The sequence below is a fragment of the Caenorhabditis briggsae genome (assembly GCF_000004555.2).
Source record: "Caenorhabditis briggsae complete genome, chrIV, whole genome shotgun sequence".
In the NCBI taxonomy this organism is placed as follows: Eukaryota; Metazoa; Nematoda; class Chromadorea; order Rhabditida; family Rhabditidae; genus Caenorhabditis; species Caenorhabditis briggsae.
In genome coordinates, this window is record NC_013487.2 from 11,886,208 (window position 1) to 11,903,001 (window position 16,794).

Genomic DNA, 16,794 nt, shown 5'->3' on the forward strand with positions numbered 1-16,794 from the left:
ATATTCTGGTAAAGGGAAGGATACAATTGCCGGGCAGATTTGTGTAACATTAGTAATCCATTACAAGGTGACCGGACTAATAAAAACGGGTATATCCTTAGACATAGGCATATTGAAAGCACGAGAATTTGTAGAAATATAATTTTAAGTTTGATTCAAAGTTACTGAAAACTTCACAGCAATTCCTCAAGGTTCTTTTATATTGTCCAAAAATGAACGGTGTTATGTTTCTTGTGATTTCCATGAGACGAAGCAACTTTGACAAGTGATAACTCCTCCCAAAGTTGATCAAATAATTTTAAACTCGGTCAATTTACTGATGAATTATTTGAATTTTCGCTTTCCTAATTTGAGCCTGGTACAGCGGATCACTCAAACTTTATACTAGTACAAACTTTAGTCCTGGTAATTATGCTTCACACTGTACAGCTAGATGATAATTCAATCGAAAAAATGAATGAAGGAATCAAAGTTCGGGGTGCTCCAAAGAATGTGCTGGAGGAAAAAGTATGTAGTCTGTATTGGCAAATAAATAGAGAACGTAAAACAAATATCATCTTATACTATACAGTACTTTGGTGATCTTCCGGATATGCAAGTTCCAAAAATCGTGTTTTTTTTTGAAAAAAAAAGGAGGACGAATTTATTTCAATTGTGTAACCCAGACAAGGCCTAACAATAGAGAAGTCAAAAGATTATGTGCGGAATTATGTTTTTCGAACTTTTAAAAGACATGTTGGAAGTCTTTGGTTGAAAGTGTTATGTATCAGGTTCTGACTAATTTAAAGTTTCAGATTCAAAGGTACATGTGGAATGGGTCCTAATCAAATGATGGTACTGTATTCTGAACAGAGAATTCCTGAAAAATCAGGTGACTCGATGTATTCATTCATTCACAGCATAAAACGTGCCAAGAAAAATGGATCGGTTGACGGAAGGCAACGGGCGCCCGTGTGGCCGGAAAACACGTAAGCTCACACTCCACGCGGAGCCAATGACGCGGTGCGCGGAGCCAACAATCCGTTGCCTCGAACCGGAACACACGTAAAAATAAATACACATAAACAAGCGAGAGACGACTGATCAGAGAGAGCGGTAGAGAACAACGGTGAGAAATGATTTCTACGAGCCAAATGTCTTCGGCATGGCTCCGTGGACTATGAGAGAGATTGAGAGACATAGAGAAGTAGAAGGATCATTTACATATGAGACAAGAAGATGAGGGAAAAGTCCGGAGGAAAAGAGGAACATCATTTCGAAGAATTGGAACAAATTGCACTTTTCTCTGGGTCTCTCATTCTGTTAAAAGAAGTTCAAATGCCCTTTGGGTCTCTCTTCCTCTTATCATTTGTTTTTAATTTGTTTGCTCTCAAGAACATTCCTTCGAAACACCTCTATTCAAAAGTTCAGGCAGTAGAAAGTGTCATATGATACGATTTTGGCGGAAAAAATCAGCAATCGATATGATTGATGACGTGATAAGAGACGATAAAAATTTTGCAAAAGCTTGGTCCACTGCGGCTAGCTAGCACGAAAAAAAATATTTTGGAACTGTTCTCCAAGCTAATTTTGAAAGGAATGCATAAGGAAGAAATAGGCGGAGCTTTTCCTCGTTCTATTTGCATTCGGTTTTTTTTGGAATGAGGTATTGTGGTAGGTTTCGTAACAAAACAAGCCGTGTTTCAAGACGAGAAAAGCGTGACGCAACTTTTCGAAGCATATTAGGAATTTCAAAACTGTTTCAGGGATTCTGGTTGATGCAAAACGGAATATCGTATTTCCTCTAATAGAAGACCACCGTAACCGTTAACTTTGAGCTCATATATCTTTGTTCCTATGAAAGATTTTGAAAATTGGTCAAGTAATAAAATGTTTACCATAATATCAAAATCATTTTGTCACTTGACAACTTTTTCATATCTTTTATATAAAATGAGATATATGGGCCTAACAAAGATTATCCCAAAACTGAGATGAGCAGAATGACATGATATTAATGAAAAATTAACAAGGACCAAGGTTTCCTTTTGATAGAAAATATCTAAAAATATCCTTGGCTAATCTATTTTTAGCCTCCACACAATTATTTGTATCTTTTTCAGCACCCCCGCCTTGTGATTGTTTTGTTTTTCAGTTGCTTTTCTCTGCAAACAACTGTTTCGTTATGTTTTCGAAACTCCCTCTTTCCTCCTGATTGTTGATAAGAAAGATCATGATTCTATCGTTCAAAAGTCAGTAGGACTTATATAAACAGAATAAAAATCAACAGATAATATTAGAAGAAGTAAATATGACAAGTTCGGTTTTAGTGTGTGTTCATCTCGGTTTACAATTTTTGAAAGATCGTTCTGAGGTATAAAAAAAGCCAAGGAGGCGAAAATGGCCCAGTAATTCGTTGAAAATGCAATTGTGCTTTATTTTGAGCCGACTATAGTAAATAAATATTTACAAAAAGCTGTTTAGAAGAATGGCAAGATACAAAAATCAGATGGTCTGGAATTTTCTGAAAAGAGTGAAAAATAATTCCGATCGAAGGTGGAACTACTCCGGATAGAACAATCTCAAAATTTTCAGATTTAATCGTACAGTACCCCTCAAAAAAAGTTGCAAAGAACATCAAAATTTTCGTAGTTCGTATCCATGTTTACATTTATCGAATAATTTTTGGGGAAAAGTGTGAATAAATATGATCTTTTCTCAGAAACTAAGATTCGGAAGGAGGAAGATGGTGTGGAGGGATTTGATGGCAAACGATAATAGCCCCCGCCGACCGACCGGTGGAAAAAAGGAGAAAAAGAAGTCGAAAAATATGAAGAAAAGCTAATAAATTGCTAGTGCCGTCTTCTTCGTTATCTTCAGAACGTATCGGCGATACAGAAAAGTGTTGACGTTGTCCGATTAGAAGAGAAGGAAAAGAATAATACAAAAGCAGAAGAAGTAAGATGAGCGGGGGATCCGGAGAAAACAGTATCATTTGTAAAAGACTGAAAATGAAGGGGGAGGAGTAAGAATAGGAGAGAGAAAAGGACTGTAAAATCGATTCGTTTATTATTTGATCAAGAAATGACTCATTTTGTATATTGAGGTAAGGAGGGAATCGGAATAGAGAGAAAGTAATGTTGTCTAAAAAAGGCGGGGGAGTTTAAACTTGGGAAGGATTGAATAATGTGGATCAGCGAGATTTGCATGATTTTTCCTGGATTACTCATAGGAAGAGTTGTTGAAATTGCAAGTCAATAATTTGAAATTAGACAAAGACTGCAGTTTGCTCAGATAGCTGAAACTTCTAATACACTGAAGAAAAAGCAAATAATTCGGATGGTGCAGCAATTTTGGGGTCATTGGGGTATAAAGTTATTTAGGTTTTCAAAATCTACAATTACTGAAAAAAAATTAATTTAATACACCAATGACCCCAAGTTTGCTGTGCCCTCCGAACTATTTCCCATGTAGTTTAGCCATGAATCTAGACCAAGCTCTTTACTATGAATCGATGGACGTTCAAATCGGTACTGTGATAATAAGAATTTTGAGCATCAAATGAAACTTTTATGAAAATTAATCTATAAAAATTTAATTAGAAACTTTTAATAAAATTAAAATTGTTATCACTGCTTTTTGGTACAAACATATTTTACCGATGAAATCTCTAACTGATATCAGGATATATGCAAACTTTATAAATTAAACAACCTATAGTTGATATTTTCATTAGAAATCACAAAATAAAATCCTGCTCATGTCGAGCTCATGTGAAAACAATATTATCATAACTCCCAATGATTAAAACGTTTTCAACTTACCGTACTCACTCTAATAGAAGCCCACCCTATTGGTGCACTTCAAGCTCAATTATCTCGTTTCCTATGAGAGATAGCAAAACAATTTAACTGGTAAACTGTCTATCATAATATCAACAATATTTTCCCAGTTGTTAAATTTTTGATATCTCTCCTAAGACCTGAGATAATTGATCTCAAAGTACGGGTATAGGGTAGGATTTTATGAGAGGAAATACGGTAACTGCATTCTAATGTTCAGTTTCTCAAACGTTCGAATTCGGAACGCAGCTTGAGATAATGGCAATCAATTTAAAGATCAAATCTGCATCGTTTCGGATATGCTTGTCAGTAGAATTGCTTCCCCTTTTTTGATATGGGAAAAAGATAATGGACTTTGTACATTTGAACTGTCGTCTACGCAACCCAGAAGCAACATGATCGTTTTTTGATGTAGCGAAAAAATTTGACAAGGCGTCGTTCTCTTATAAATTTGTAATAGTGTCAGAATGAATAGTTGATACGGGCCCGAATGGAAGTGAATGAAATATAAATGGAGAAAGAGTTACACACTTGCTCATTCTAGAAGTAAAATTTCAGCATCTCCTGCTGCACAGTAAATATAACAAGTGTTGCGTATGTGACGTTTTGGGAACAAAAAAGTCATCATGATATCACAATCAATGATAATGGGGTTTCAGCCCCCTTACTATCAATAGCGAGGAACATATACCAAAACTTTCTTATCGAAGCTACTAAAAATATCTGACTTTCAACACAAGTTCTGCACAAGATGACCAATTTTGAAATCGGAGATTTTATTTATTTTTAAACCTGAAATCAAAAATTCAGAATTTGATTTAAAAAAAAGTACCCCTGCTGCCTACGTGCATGGTTTAGGACTATAGAAAATACACGTTTCCAAGTAAGAAGAGCAGAAATGCAGACAGAGTTGTTATGTGTGCTATCAGTCGAAATGAAACTGTTATCAATTGGAAAAATCAGAGACCCAGAAATCAGCTGACACAATCAGACTATGGAATACTATTCTGGATTATCATGGAACAGAGGGAAGAAGATATAAGACAAAAAAAGAGAGAGAGAGAGAGATCAAAACAATTAATCGATTGGTTTTTTAGAGGGGGGCGGAGCCTATTTAGGCTTATCCGTGAAAAAAAGATGAAGCCTACGCAGGCGAAAAAAAAGGGATTGGGGGGAGAAGGAGAAGAGTGGCCGATGGCGATTCGAAAACCAAGCAAAAATGTGGAGGAGGAAAAGTGCGCGAATCGACGAAAAGCTTGCTTATTGCTGTCTGTCGTCTCCTCGGATCAACGGATCCCTAGCGATACGAACGAGTTTACAGTCTCCGTCTGCGTCTTGCGTTAGCCTCCAGAATACACGACGACGACACTCGAGAAGAGAGAATGAAGGGCACCTCTGATGCTTCTACTTCCCGAGAACAGAACCATTGTCCATTGGAAAGAAGAACAGACGAGGCTTACCGATTTCGAACAATCAGAGACCACAACGAATGAAAAAAATGGATGTAGAAAGGGATGAAGGCGTTCGTTTCTGAACGTTTCGGGAGGGGGATGAAGCCGTTTTCGGGAAAGATAAAAGAGATAAAGGGAATGAAAATCAAAAGCTTTTCGAACAGAAATAGAGAGAGAGAGAGAGAGAGAGAGAGAGAGAGAGAGGGATAGAGAGAGATAGAGAGAGAGAGAGAGAGAGAGAGAGAAGCTAGAATATGGTAGGCTTATATAGTTGGAGAAGGTATGATTTTTGGATGGACCAGCTAGTCAGGATGCATATTTTCGGAGTATTAGAACAAAGTGATTTTTATTTTCATTAGATTTGAGGTCCGCAGTGCCTAATTACCGTAAATCCTGTAATAGTAGGGCCCTCATACTGTCAAGTTTGAGCTCAATTATCACGATCCCTGTAAATGGTATCTAAAATTTGTCAACTGGTAAAACGTTGGTGATAATTTGATAAATAATTTATCAGTTAACAATCAAGATGATTATGCGCAAAGTTGGCGATTTGAGTAGGCCTATCTCTGCTGAATAGTTCCAAAAAATGTTGTCTAAAAACTCAAAACTCGAACATTCCGAAAAATATAATGTTCCAGCTGATTGAACAGTCCAGAAATTTTTTGTTTCCACAGCCATCAACTTTATACAAACAATTAAAAATATACATGCAACACTACCGGCAGCTTGATCCTCTTCCGAAAAGTCACGTGGATTCTGAGAAGAGGCCAAAGGTGTATTTACATGTTGTTGATGATGTCATGGTATTTGAACAAGCACCACACATACCGGTTCTCTTGGAATGTTTCTCAATTGTTTTTTCTATTGTTCATGTGAATGTACTAGAATATTCTTATGATGAGGCACTAGACAATCTTGAAATTAATCAAGAGTGATCTTTTAATTTTTGATAAAATGTTCTAGAATCACTTCTGCGCAAACTTCCAAGCAGCATTCCTAACTATTAAGAAAAGCCAGACAGAATACGGTCGAGTGACGTTGCGTATTCCCAATTAGGGTCATCAGCAGAGAACTCGATGATGAAATGAAGCGAAGAAACATTCGTCTAACAGAGAAAACAACTAGAACTATTAGAGAATCAGGAAGACATTTTTTAACTTTTTACAAATAATATAAAATACCATAAACACTCTAATAGAAGACCATCCAAACCACCAAGTTTGAGCCCATATACATACGTTACTGTGAAAGATATCAGAAGGTAATTAACGACAAATTATTTTTGATAATATTATAAACGTTTTATCAGTTGACAACGTTCTGATAGCTAATATAGGAATCGAGGTATGTCGGCTCAAAGTTGGGTTGCCTTCTATTATAGTGTTTTGTTTTATTAACTTGTAGTAGAGAGGTTAGAGGTCTAGGACTACGACTATCCTCAATTTTTCGGGCTCAAACATCGACTATTTGGAACATCAAAAAACACAGTCTCCAAGAGTGCTCAATGAGCTCACAGTTTGCATTGTTTGGAAACTGGCAAGCTTTTTTGTTTCCGAGTGGGAGATTACCGATGGGAGGAGAGAAGCAGGTAAAGAGTGTGCGAAACGGCACGGTCAAATTTACAAAGGCACATAAATCATATAGTCATGAGGAGGTAAATACAAAATAGGAAAAAATCTGATTGGGACATACCGTAAACAATCTAATAGAGTGCCACCCAGACTGTCATCTTCGAGCCGGGAATCCTAGTCGCTGACTTTATACAACTTTGGCATTTGGAATCCTTAACCCAAAAACAAAAGAACTTGAAAACAATATGAATGAGAATAGCTCAGAGAATCTGCGATGATTTATGGGGTGGTGCTCCTCTTTGAAAAAAATGCCCTCTTCTTTTTTTCGAAAAAGAATGAAAGTGTTCAAATTACGAAACGAATGGGTTAGCAAATGACACGCGATTTGAGGGAATTAGAAGAAAAAAAGATGAGGAATGAGTCGTCACAATGGTCTTATAAGCTGGGTGCTCCCAAAAAGTGCATAGGGGATAATTTTAGAGAGGATTCAAAAGGTGAATGATTCTTTCATCCATAAGATTAGCTTAAGCGGATTTTAATGTCAGGATCTTCTTTCGTACTTTCGGAACAAAAAACTAAATCGGGTTAGTAGTTTTATCAGAGTTTTGGAGGTTTAGGCAAAACTGAGAAAAGGTTGAACCTAGAAAAATTCAAAGGGTTAAGCTTTCGATATTTTCAGACTCTTTTGCAAAAAATAATTTAAGCTTTTCCTCATTGATCTCCAAAAACCTTTAAGCATCGGGCTATAAGACTAGATAAACATAGGATAGAAAGAAAAGAAAATCAAAGTGCACAGAGTTCAATGTCATATAACTGGATTATTTTGCAGATAATTCGGCATTGAGGCCAAGAGACGAAAGAATGAAAATTCCGAGAAAGACTTTATTTGAAAGAAATTTGAAATTGTCTTTATGGTTCCACCAAAATCTAAAACACAATGACTAAATTTTGAAAGCAAAGAGTTCCGAAACTGCTATTTTTTTAATTGAAGAAACTCTTTGTCAATACTATTATTCAAAAATAGTGGACGGAATACGGTAAACCAAGGAAATGACTTCACAATAGATATTGGAACTACAAACGGAATTCGATTTTGACGTAAAAGAAGATAATGTTGAGGAGACTAGACTTTCCATAAATCAATCAAATTTATAGGATGATAAACGAAAAAGGAAGACAAATAATTTGATAATTTGTCAAGCGGAACTTGAAGATAATTTTTAATAAAATTTTCAAAAATGTAGACTTAAATTTCTCTGGAAACATTCCAAATACTTTTTTCCCAATGCTTAAGACCCTAATCTTGTTGAGAAACAAGTGTTCGAAATTGACCTAATAATACTTTAATGTCTACTCAATCTCTGTCTTGGTTGTTTTCCTTCAGACATCCCAAAAAAGAAACAAGAAAATTATTTATGAATCTGCTGCAGGTTACCTTCACCAAATGCTTTTCAAAACCGGTTTCGAAACCGATCGATAATGGTAATAAAACGCCGCACGGAGCAATGAAAAATTGGATGAAAAACGATTTGAAGAGAGAGAAAGAGGACGAAGAGAAGAGTCTTAAAACAGATGACGAACATCTGGAGTCGACGTGGCGGTGAGAGGGAGTGAAGAAGGAAACACAACATATGGTCATTTGTCGAATTATCTCCTCGTTTTAGTTTTTACATTCAGGAACGCGGGGAGTTCAGAAAATGTTCATGTGGAGATTGTAAAGTTGACATTTTCTGAATAATTTTTAAAATGAATTATTTGGAAAATCTAAGTTGGAGGTAGCCAACACCTCCTGACTGAAAATGGAAAGGCTGCTTTTCAGAAGACGTTGAACTCGGAATTCCCTAAGCTCCTCATTAGGAAGAATTTTTCAATTCAATAACTTTTTTCAAGCAATTTCGGAATGTAAATATTGTCTCGGTTTCTTGGTTGACTTTGAGCTAAGTTATGCCCTTTTAAACGTTGAGGAGGGTGCCAGACAACGAGAGCACTCTCTCTTCTCTTCGTCTCTCCCAAATTTTCAAAGCACATATCTTGCTTCGAAGGAAAGCTAGAATTATGAAAATTTTGTAGATTTTTTGGAAATTTTGAGGGCTTTCTGGTGATACACAGCACTTTTAGAAAATCAGAACAAAATTTGGAACTTTTTTTGGAAATCCCAGAATATAGGTAGATACGATAAACGCAAAAAAAGACTTTCTGGGAAGTTTAAAGTTAAAATTTGATATGGTTTTGGTTATCGATTTCTAGAGATACCGTTGTTATAAAAAATAATTGTATTTAATAAATATTCTGAATCTTAACTTTTTCCTAAATTATTTCAACTAAAATTACAAAAAATAAGAAGGCATTTTTCGGAATGGTCATTCAGTTAGCCCCGCTCCGCCTCCTGCTCTTCCCATGGAATGAAAAAAGAGCGAAACACTTTGTTTGTTTGGGAAGGTGAGCCCCACCAATTGAGTGTCGAACAGCTCAAAATAGAAATTCCCTTGAGTTCCATTAAAATATTCAACAATTTCACAGCTTTCAACAATATTTTAAAATGAGATATATCCTGAAATTGAGTATCTCCAAAGAAATTATCTAGTAAAAAATGGCTATGAGCCGCCCGTGCTGCTTGTCCCCCTCTCTCTCTCAGCGCCCGAATGGAACATCTCGAGCATTTTTGTGTTTCTTTCTGTCTGTTTTCTCTGCTCCTCCCGTACTGTCTCTATTTTTCGATCGCACGCGCGGCCAATAAAACAGAGCAAATATCTCGACGAAAGAAAAGTGCATCGGTGTCTGTCGTCTCTTCACGAGAACCTACTCTCTCGTCCAAACATGCACTGTCCACCACGATTTTTTGTGCACGAGCCAGCGCCATCCATAGAAAAAGAGATGCTAAAGGGAGCTACAGGATGTGACAGACAATGGTTGGAAACTGAGGTACTAGAACAGAGATTCATAGAATTTCTTGGGATACAGAATATCACATTTTCAATGTCAGCTAAATCAGAATTTGAAACAAAAAACTATAATTTCACAGATGAATTTTTTATGAATGAAATTTTCAGCTAATCGGAGATGTGAACGAGTAACACCGGTGGCCGCGAGCTAAGGTCCCACAACAAAAACTACCGTAACCTCAAAATTATTTCAATTCGATTTTTCATGCATTACTTTCACTGTCAAAAATTTTAAAATTTCAACCTTTCTAGAGGAAAACGAGAAATACCGTAAAACCTGTATCAGAAGATTCCAAGGTGCCTCCGGATGGCCCTTCTATTACAGGGACTCTTCAATTAGAGAAGGTCCTTCTATTTGTCCGGACATTTTTTTTTTGAAATTTTTCATCGGAAAATTCGGCCAATTCCAGTTCAAATTTCATATAAATCTATTTATTTTGCTGAAATTGGAACAAAAAAAGTGTTTCAACAAGTTTGTGGGGAATTATGGCATTTCCGGAATATTTTTTACTGAAAACGTACAGAAATTCTCATTTTAAAGCAACACGTTTGAAGGAGGCTCTTCTATTTCTGCAAAATTCCAGATTCTACAGTAGCCTAGACTTTCATAGCCAAGACTTGTTTCTCGAAAAATCCAAAAAAAGTGAAAATCGGGCTACGGGCTACATTTGAAAAAAAGGGAGAATGGAACACACATAATGACATCCAGGCATGCCAAGGTTACATTTTTCAATTGAGTGCTCCCTTTCTTCAGACAACAAGAATATACATATAATTAAATTCTTGTGCAAAATCGCATGTCTTTTCATAATTATAAACTTGAGCAGGCATTAACAATTTGGGAAAGCGATACAAGAACGTAATTTTAGCTCAAGTTGAAACTCTCAATTCAAAAATAGAATAGGCAACATTTCTGTGTTTGTTTTCGAAATAATTCCCAGCAGAGCTTTGTTAGCTTAAAATAAGATTTGTTTTTTGATCTGATGACCTGTTTTTGTTCTAGATAAATCACATCTGAAAACCAAAATATACGCGAATGCATACCAAAAACCAAAATAAATATTTTTGAATTTGTAAACTTCAAAATTCTAAGAATTCGAAAAAAAAACCTCAAATCGAGAAAAGAGGAAGCTATTAATAAAATGCTTGATACAAGGGGGAATATAGAGGGAGAGAAAGATGATTTTCTGTTCCTTCTCATTTTGTGTAATATTCATTCTTAAGATCAGCTGTATATTTTCAATTCGTCGGAAGGATATGACGGACCTCACATAACATTTCATTTCACACATCTTGTTGAAAACTTCATACATCTTGAAATTTTTAAACGGAAAATTTGAAATTGGATTTTGAGTTTTTCAAATAATGATTTTTAAAAAACTTCCTTTTTTTGAAATACCAAAACCACACAACCGTCCCAAAGCCTTGGTCAGAAATGGCGCTCAAACGAACGGGATATTTTGCCACGTAGATAAATCTCCCGTTCGCTAGGGCGCCATTTTTGATCAAAGTTTTTGGAACCCTGTGGCCTTATAGTTATCTGGGTTTTTCTGAACAAGCATCTCTCTGAAACCACAAAACCATCTAACAATAGTTTTGGAATCTCTGAGTCTGAAAAATAAAACTGAAAAAAAGAAGAACAGGTTTATTGCACATTCATGAAATCAAAAAAAAAATTTAAACAGACAAACAATCCAAAAACAACAAAAAAATGGAGGAAATTATATTTAGAGCTCAAAATTTGGCTCAAAAATACCGGATTTTTGATACTGGGCCTTCCGTGCCCGCCCGGGTCTTCAAAATTTCCTCAGGCCCGGTCCGGACCGGACCAGGAGTTTTACAGGTATGGTGGTTTGGAAACTTCGAAAGTCTAAAAAACTGAAGTTCTGAGGTTCGGAAGTTTCAAAAGTCTAAAAATCTGAAATTCTGAGATACGGAAATTTCAAAAGTATAAAAAACTTAAATTGTGAGATTCGGAAATTTCAAGTCTAAAAATCTAAATTACTGAGATTTGAAAATTTTTAAATTTTAAAAATTGGAAATTCTGATATTTGGAAACTTCAAAACTATACAAATCAGAAATCCTGAGATTCGAAAGTCAAAAAAGGTAGAAAAATCTGAAATTATTGAAGTCTGGAAATCTTTACGAATTTTTCAATCAATCAATTTTTAATTGTATTTTCAGATGCGATTCGTCTTCAAAGCTAGTCGAGAAGAAATCGTCAATGCAACCAGTCTGCAAGACGTCAAAACTTCGATGGCTGACGAATACAAAAAGATGTCAAATCTTGTAATTCGAGTTGGAGTTCGCCGAATGGTTTATGAAACGATGGGTATGTTTATGAACATGACAGATGAAATTCGATTGAGGTAAAAGAGAAGAAAATAAATTCAGCAAAATTTTCATTCCACGGGTACGTTAATGAGAGATTCAGATTTTTGAATGTTAGTTGTACGTCTGTGAGGCCTGTCTGTTCCTCTCTATAGAGGTTGGGAAACCGGTTGGCGCGGGAAGACACTATAAGCTTCCCTCCTGGACTCTCCTGTATCCTGGAAATCATTTGTTTAGTGTTTTTTGAGAAAAATTAGGTAACCCACTTTGAACGGCTCACTTTTGGAGTGGTCCGACGGTTCGAAAGTCTTGAGACGCTTCTCCTTGCTGAACGGCGAGAAGATGGTCGACGGGACGAGGAACGATTTCTGCTTCTGCTTCTGTCACAACGACTGGCTTTGGAGGCACGTCGAACACGGCGGCGGCTTGATTCTCTGGCAGTGGACACTGATCGAGATCGAGAGCGGGAGGATCTGCGGGATCGCTTTGAATTTGAACGACGACCGCGTGAAGTCGAGCGTGCAGAACGGAGCGCCTTCTGCCCCCCCCCCCCCCCTTGGATGAACGTCGAAAAACGACTGCTAGATTTGGAGCGTCCAGAACGGGAGCCGCTTTCTCTGGTTCGTCGCTTCGACGGCTGGAAAACGAGCGGTATGTGCTGACACTACGGCTCCTGCTTCTTCTTCTTTCAGCAGGCATCCTTTTCAAGTAGAGATTGTAAAAACTAACTGGCTAGCTGTCTTCGCTTCTTTTATGCAGACGCGATCGTATCCCCACACCAGGGGGCATTTCCCGTATTTTGTTCACGATTAACCCCGATTACTCTACTCTGACAAAAACCACTAGGCTCTGGGGCCACAGGTAGAGGGGGACTGCTAAAAAAACTGGAAGAAGAGAATAACAATTTTATTGCACATTTAAAAAACCAAAGCTTTGGTACCAAAGTTACAAGTTTTGAGTTGAGAAAAAAACAAAATTAGGGAAAAGAAATACTAGCAACAGGGAAACAAATTAAGGAAGAAAAACCGGTCATAAATAAAACTGAAGATCTGAAAACATAATGCTAACGATGTCATGGGAAAACATCCTATACGAACTTTGTCTTGTCCTTTTCCAGCATCTTTGATCTCTCTTCGTCCTCTTCCAGAACAATCGGAAGGACTTCTGCCGACAGTTTGTGTTGCTCTTCGGCCACATCTGAATTGGTTACTATCAAAGATCGATTTCAGAAGAAAGTATGTTAGATCCAAAAAATAAACTGGTTAATTCGTCTAACATACTGAGGAAGCAGTGATTCGACTCACTAGTAGACCCCAGTTTTCCCGTAGACGTCTTCCGTTTAGGTGCCGTCATTTCGAGAGTGGATAGGTTGATCTGAAGTTTTTCAAAGATATTTTCGTTTAGAAATGTATATCTGAAAATGTCTATTTGAATCTATCTGAACAGTTACGAAAAATATAATGCATTGGGCAAATACCATATTTTCTCTAATAGAAGTCCACCGAGCTCAACTATCTCGATTACTGTGAAAGATATCGAAATTTTGTTTGCTGATAATATCATCAATTTTTTATTAACTGTCACATTTTCGATTAATTTCAAAGAAACCAAGATAATTGAGCTCAAAATTGACGGTTTGGTGGGCTTCTATTAACCGAAATACCGTATTTTGGGAAGTAATACTCACTTCACTGGGTGCTTGGGATTCAAAGTTGTAGTGAAGGGTCGCCTGGGACGCTGAATTTTGGAACATGTTGTTTCGGTTTCTGGAAATTTCCATCTGTTTACTTATAATTTTTTCAAGTCGTACTGTTTCTTTGCCATTCTTCCTCTCAATTGATCAAACATCATGCTTCGCTTTCTGGATGCCAAACTGGCTCGACTTCCAAATGGACGTTGAATGGAGATCACAGAGAACGTCTTTCGTGGAATTAGGTGATTGGTAGACTCGAAATCGAACATATCCACGTCATCCATATGCGGCATCATCATCACTTCTTCCTCGTCGGTTTTTACTCTGAAATGAAACACATTTTAGGAATCAATCCTAAATTTATCAAATGGTCTTACTCATAGTTGGCTGCTGATCCAATCTGTGGATTCTTGGGGATCATTGCAGTGTCTACTGAATAGAGAGGCTCTACATCGGAACACCAGAACACATCCTTCTCCACTGTTGGAATCTGATTGTAGCAGTCATCTACGATGATCAGGCCGATCTAGAATTCCAAAAATCAGGAGAAAATGTTTTGGTAATCTTACCGCCAAATTTCTGTCCAGCAAGAAATTGCACTCAAAATCATCGTCATCCTCTCCCAACGGATTGATCATGCTCTCTGCCACTTTCATCCACCCAACGACAAAAATAAACTGAAGAACGGACATGACGAATGGAACTATTGGATAGAGCTGCAAATTCTATTTTTAGAAAAAAAAATCAATTTTTCTCAACTAACAATACTGGGTTGTTCTGGATCTTTGCCATCGAGAAGCACCGATTGACGAGCAATGAGAGCCATGAAAAAGTAGGAACGTACAGCGAGGAACACAACCTGAAATTCATTAAATCTATAATCCATATTTCCTATGGATTACCGTACCTGCGGATACGCCAACGGAATAGGAACCCAATCGTAGTTGCTCAACAAAGCTAATCCCTTTCTGAACTCGATAATATTCTTTCCGATCTCATTCATGAGAAGGTCAGCTGCAATTTTTCCTTCTGTGCGTGCTTCGACCAGGAGTCCAGTGCTCCATTGGATTGGGACAAAGTACTTGGAATACTTGCAAGCCACGTTGCAGAGCATCTCTTTTTCATGTTCTAGCATAAATCCTGAAAGAGACATCTGGATGTACGAATTTACAGATAGACACTTACCTGCTAAAACGATTGATTCCAAAGTTGGAAAGCGACGACGGACTTGAAGAGAGATGTCACGAAATACCAGTACTTGAGTGAGTACCATGTATCGAATGACGTTGCGACGAATCATTCTGGTACGATCATCGGTTCCTCTGATGTAATTAGCAATGGTGATGGCTGTGCTGAAATATTCAAAGATGTTGGAAGTATCGTTAAATCTCTGATAGAAGGGCCCCGCACGGAAAAATTGAGCTAAATTATCTCAATTCCTAAGAGGGATATCAAAAAGTGGTAAACTGAGTTGACAACTTTTTATATCTCTGACAGGAATCGATAAAAGCTGTCCTCAAGTTAGAGGATCCCTGCCACAGGTTTTACTGTATATCGTTTGAAACAAACTTATCAACCCATCCAAGATTAGCGAAAATATCATTCCATCGTCTAACAATGATTGTTACAAAGAATCCGAGCATGAAAGTAAGTGGAATGAACTCCATGGTTTGATCGAACAGAGCAGCAAAGTTGTCCCATATTCTGAAACTGGGTTGTTTGCGATTTGAATTATCCAGAAAAACTTACTTCCGTGTATTTTCTCCAATTATCAGATTGCTTCTGTAGACTCCAGAGACGACTCCGAATGCCAGGATGAAGAAGAATAGTTCCTGAAATAAACAATTTTAATGGGTTATTGGACCTTTAGAATGTCTGAAACACGAAAAGTGTTGTTTGGATCGAAAACACCTAATAATAGGTTATTGCATTGTCAAAAATGTCGGATTTGTCTATCTAGGCTTCACACACCCCGGTTTCATGTGAGGAATAAGGTGGCCTGACTTTCTTAACATGATATTTCTAGGCTACCGTTATGATGATTCACAATGGGTCTAACATGCGTCTGATGTGATTTAAACGTCGTTTAACATAATGACCCAACTTTTTCAAATTGAGTTTTTTAGGCCACCGACTTCTATTGTCTAGAAATGATCTGATATTTACCTGGTGGGTTTCCTAGGCCATTTTGGCATAGTGGCCTAAATGGCCCTGAAAACACACCAGGTGATCACCAAGCCTTTACTTGTCCGTTCCATGGTGATCTAGAAAACTCATTTTGCAAAAGTTTGGCCCCCATGATAAAATCGGCTAGAACGCACAGTTTAGTGGTTCGAACTTTTGAAAGAAATTTCAAAATAAGCCGTTTTCGAAAAGTGTGTTTGGAAAAACAGAATACTGCTCAAAATTCAGTTCCATTGGTCCATAGAAGCAGGATTCTATTCAACACTAAATATCAATCTCTGTCGAAAATTGAGAAACAGTTCGTGATAACGATAAAGCCCCACTACTAATTAATCTTCTAATGGCATTCAGCTAATCTGTACGTTTTCCCAATATTCATATTCTTCAAAAGTCCTTGCACCCATCTTTTCAAAACACAACTCATTTCACCTTGCGCGGTACACTTTGTATGACTCACTCTCTGTGGGTGCAAAGTGACCGACAAAGTGGAACTTTTGCAAGATCTTTTAGTCGAACAAACACCATGTGTCTGGAAGCATCTCTAGATTTCCAGCTTCTTCCTTTGACCAACTATACGAATGGTCAGTTTTATTGATTTAATGATGTGTATCGAATGGCAAAATTAATCCTATTATCGCCTAATTATTGTTCTTTGTTAAATAGTTTTGAAAATATTCAAATTTCCTGAATATACAAACCTTGAGAAGATACTTCCAAATTGAGCCCTTCCATCTCAACTGCAAACGAAGAAACGAAAAGATGGATGCAGATGAGACATCCAAGTTGTAGGATACTGTCAT

At 37.2% G+C, this 16,794-nt stretch overlaps 2 protein-coding genes across 2 annotated transcripts; one reads left to right on the forward strand and one right to left on the reverse strand.

The window, feature by feature from the left end:
- Positions 1-11,970: 11,970 nt before the first annotated feature.
- On the forward strand, positions 11,971-12,159 carry CBG17621 (the record flags this gene model as incomplete). The annotated part of the gene is made up of 1 exon (XM_002634242.2): positions 11,971-12,159. The coding sequence occupies one exon, from the start codon at positions 11,971-11,973 to the stop codon at positions 12,157-12,159; it is 189 nt and encodes a 62-aa protein (XP_002634288.2).
- Positions 12,160-12,370: 211 nt separating this feature from the next.
- On the reverse strand, positions 12,371-16,794 carry CBG17620 (the record flags this gene model as incomplete). The annotated part of the gene is made up of 14 exons (XM_045235972.1): positions 12,371-12,754; positions 12,881-12,946; positions 13,211-13,314; positions 13,398-13,491; positions 13,805-13,883; positions 13,928-14,134; positions 14,188-14,336; positions 14,380-14,526; positions 14,574-14,669; positions 14,718-14,950; positions 14,996-15,162; positions 15,380-15,514; positions 15,560-15,642; positions 16,693-16,794. The coding sequence occupies 14 exons, from the start codon at positions 16,792-16,794 to the stop codon at positions 12,371-12,373; spliced, it is 2,046 nt and encodes a 681-aa protein (XP_045096288.1).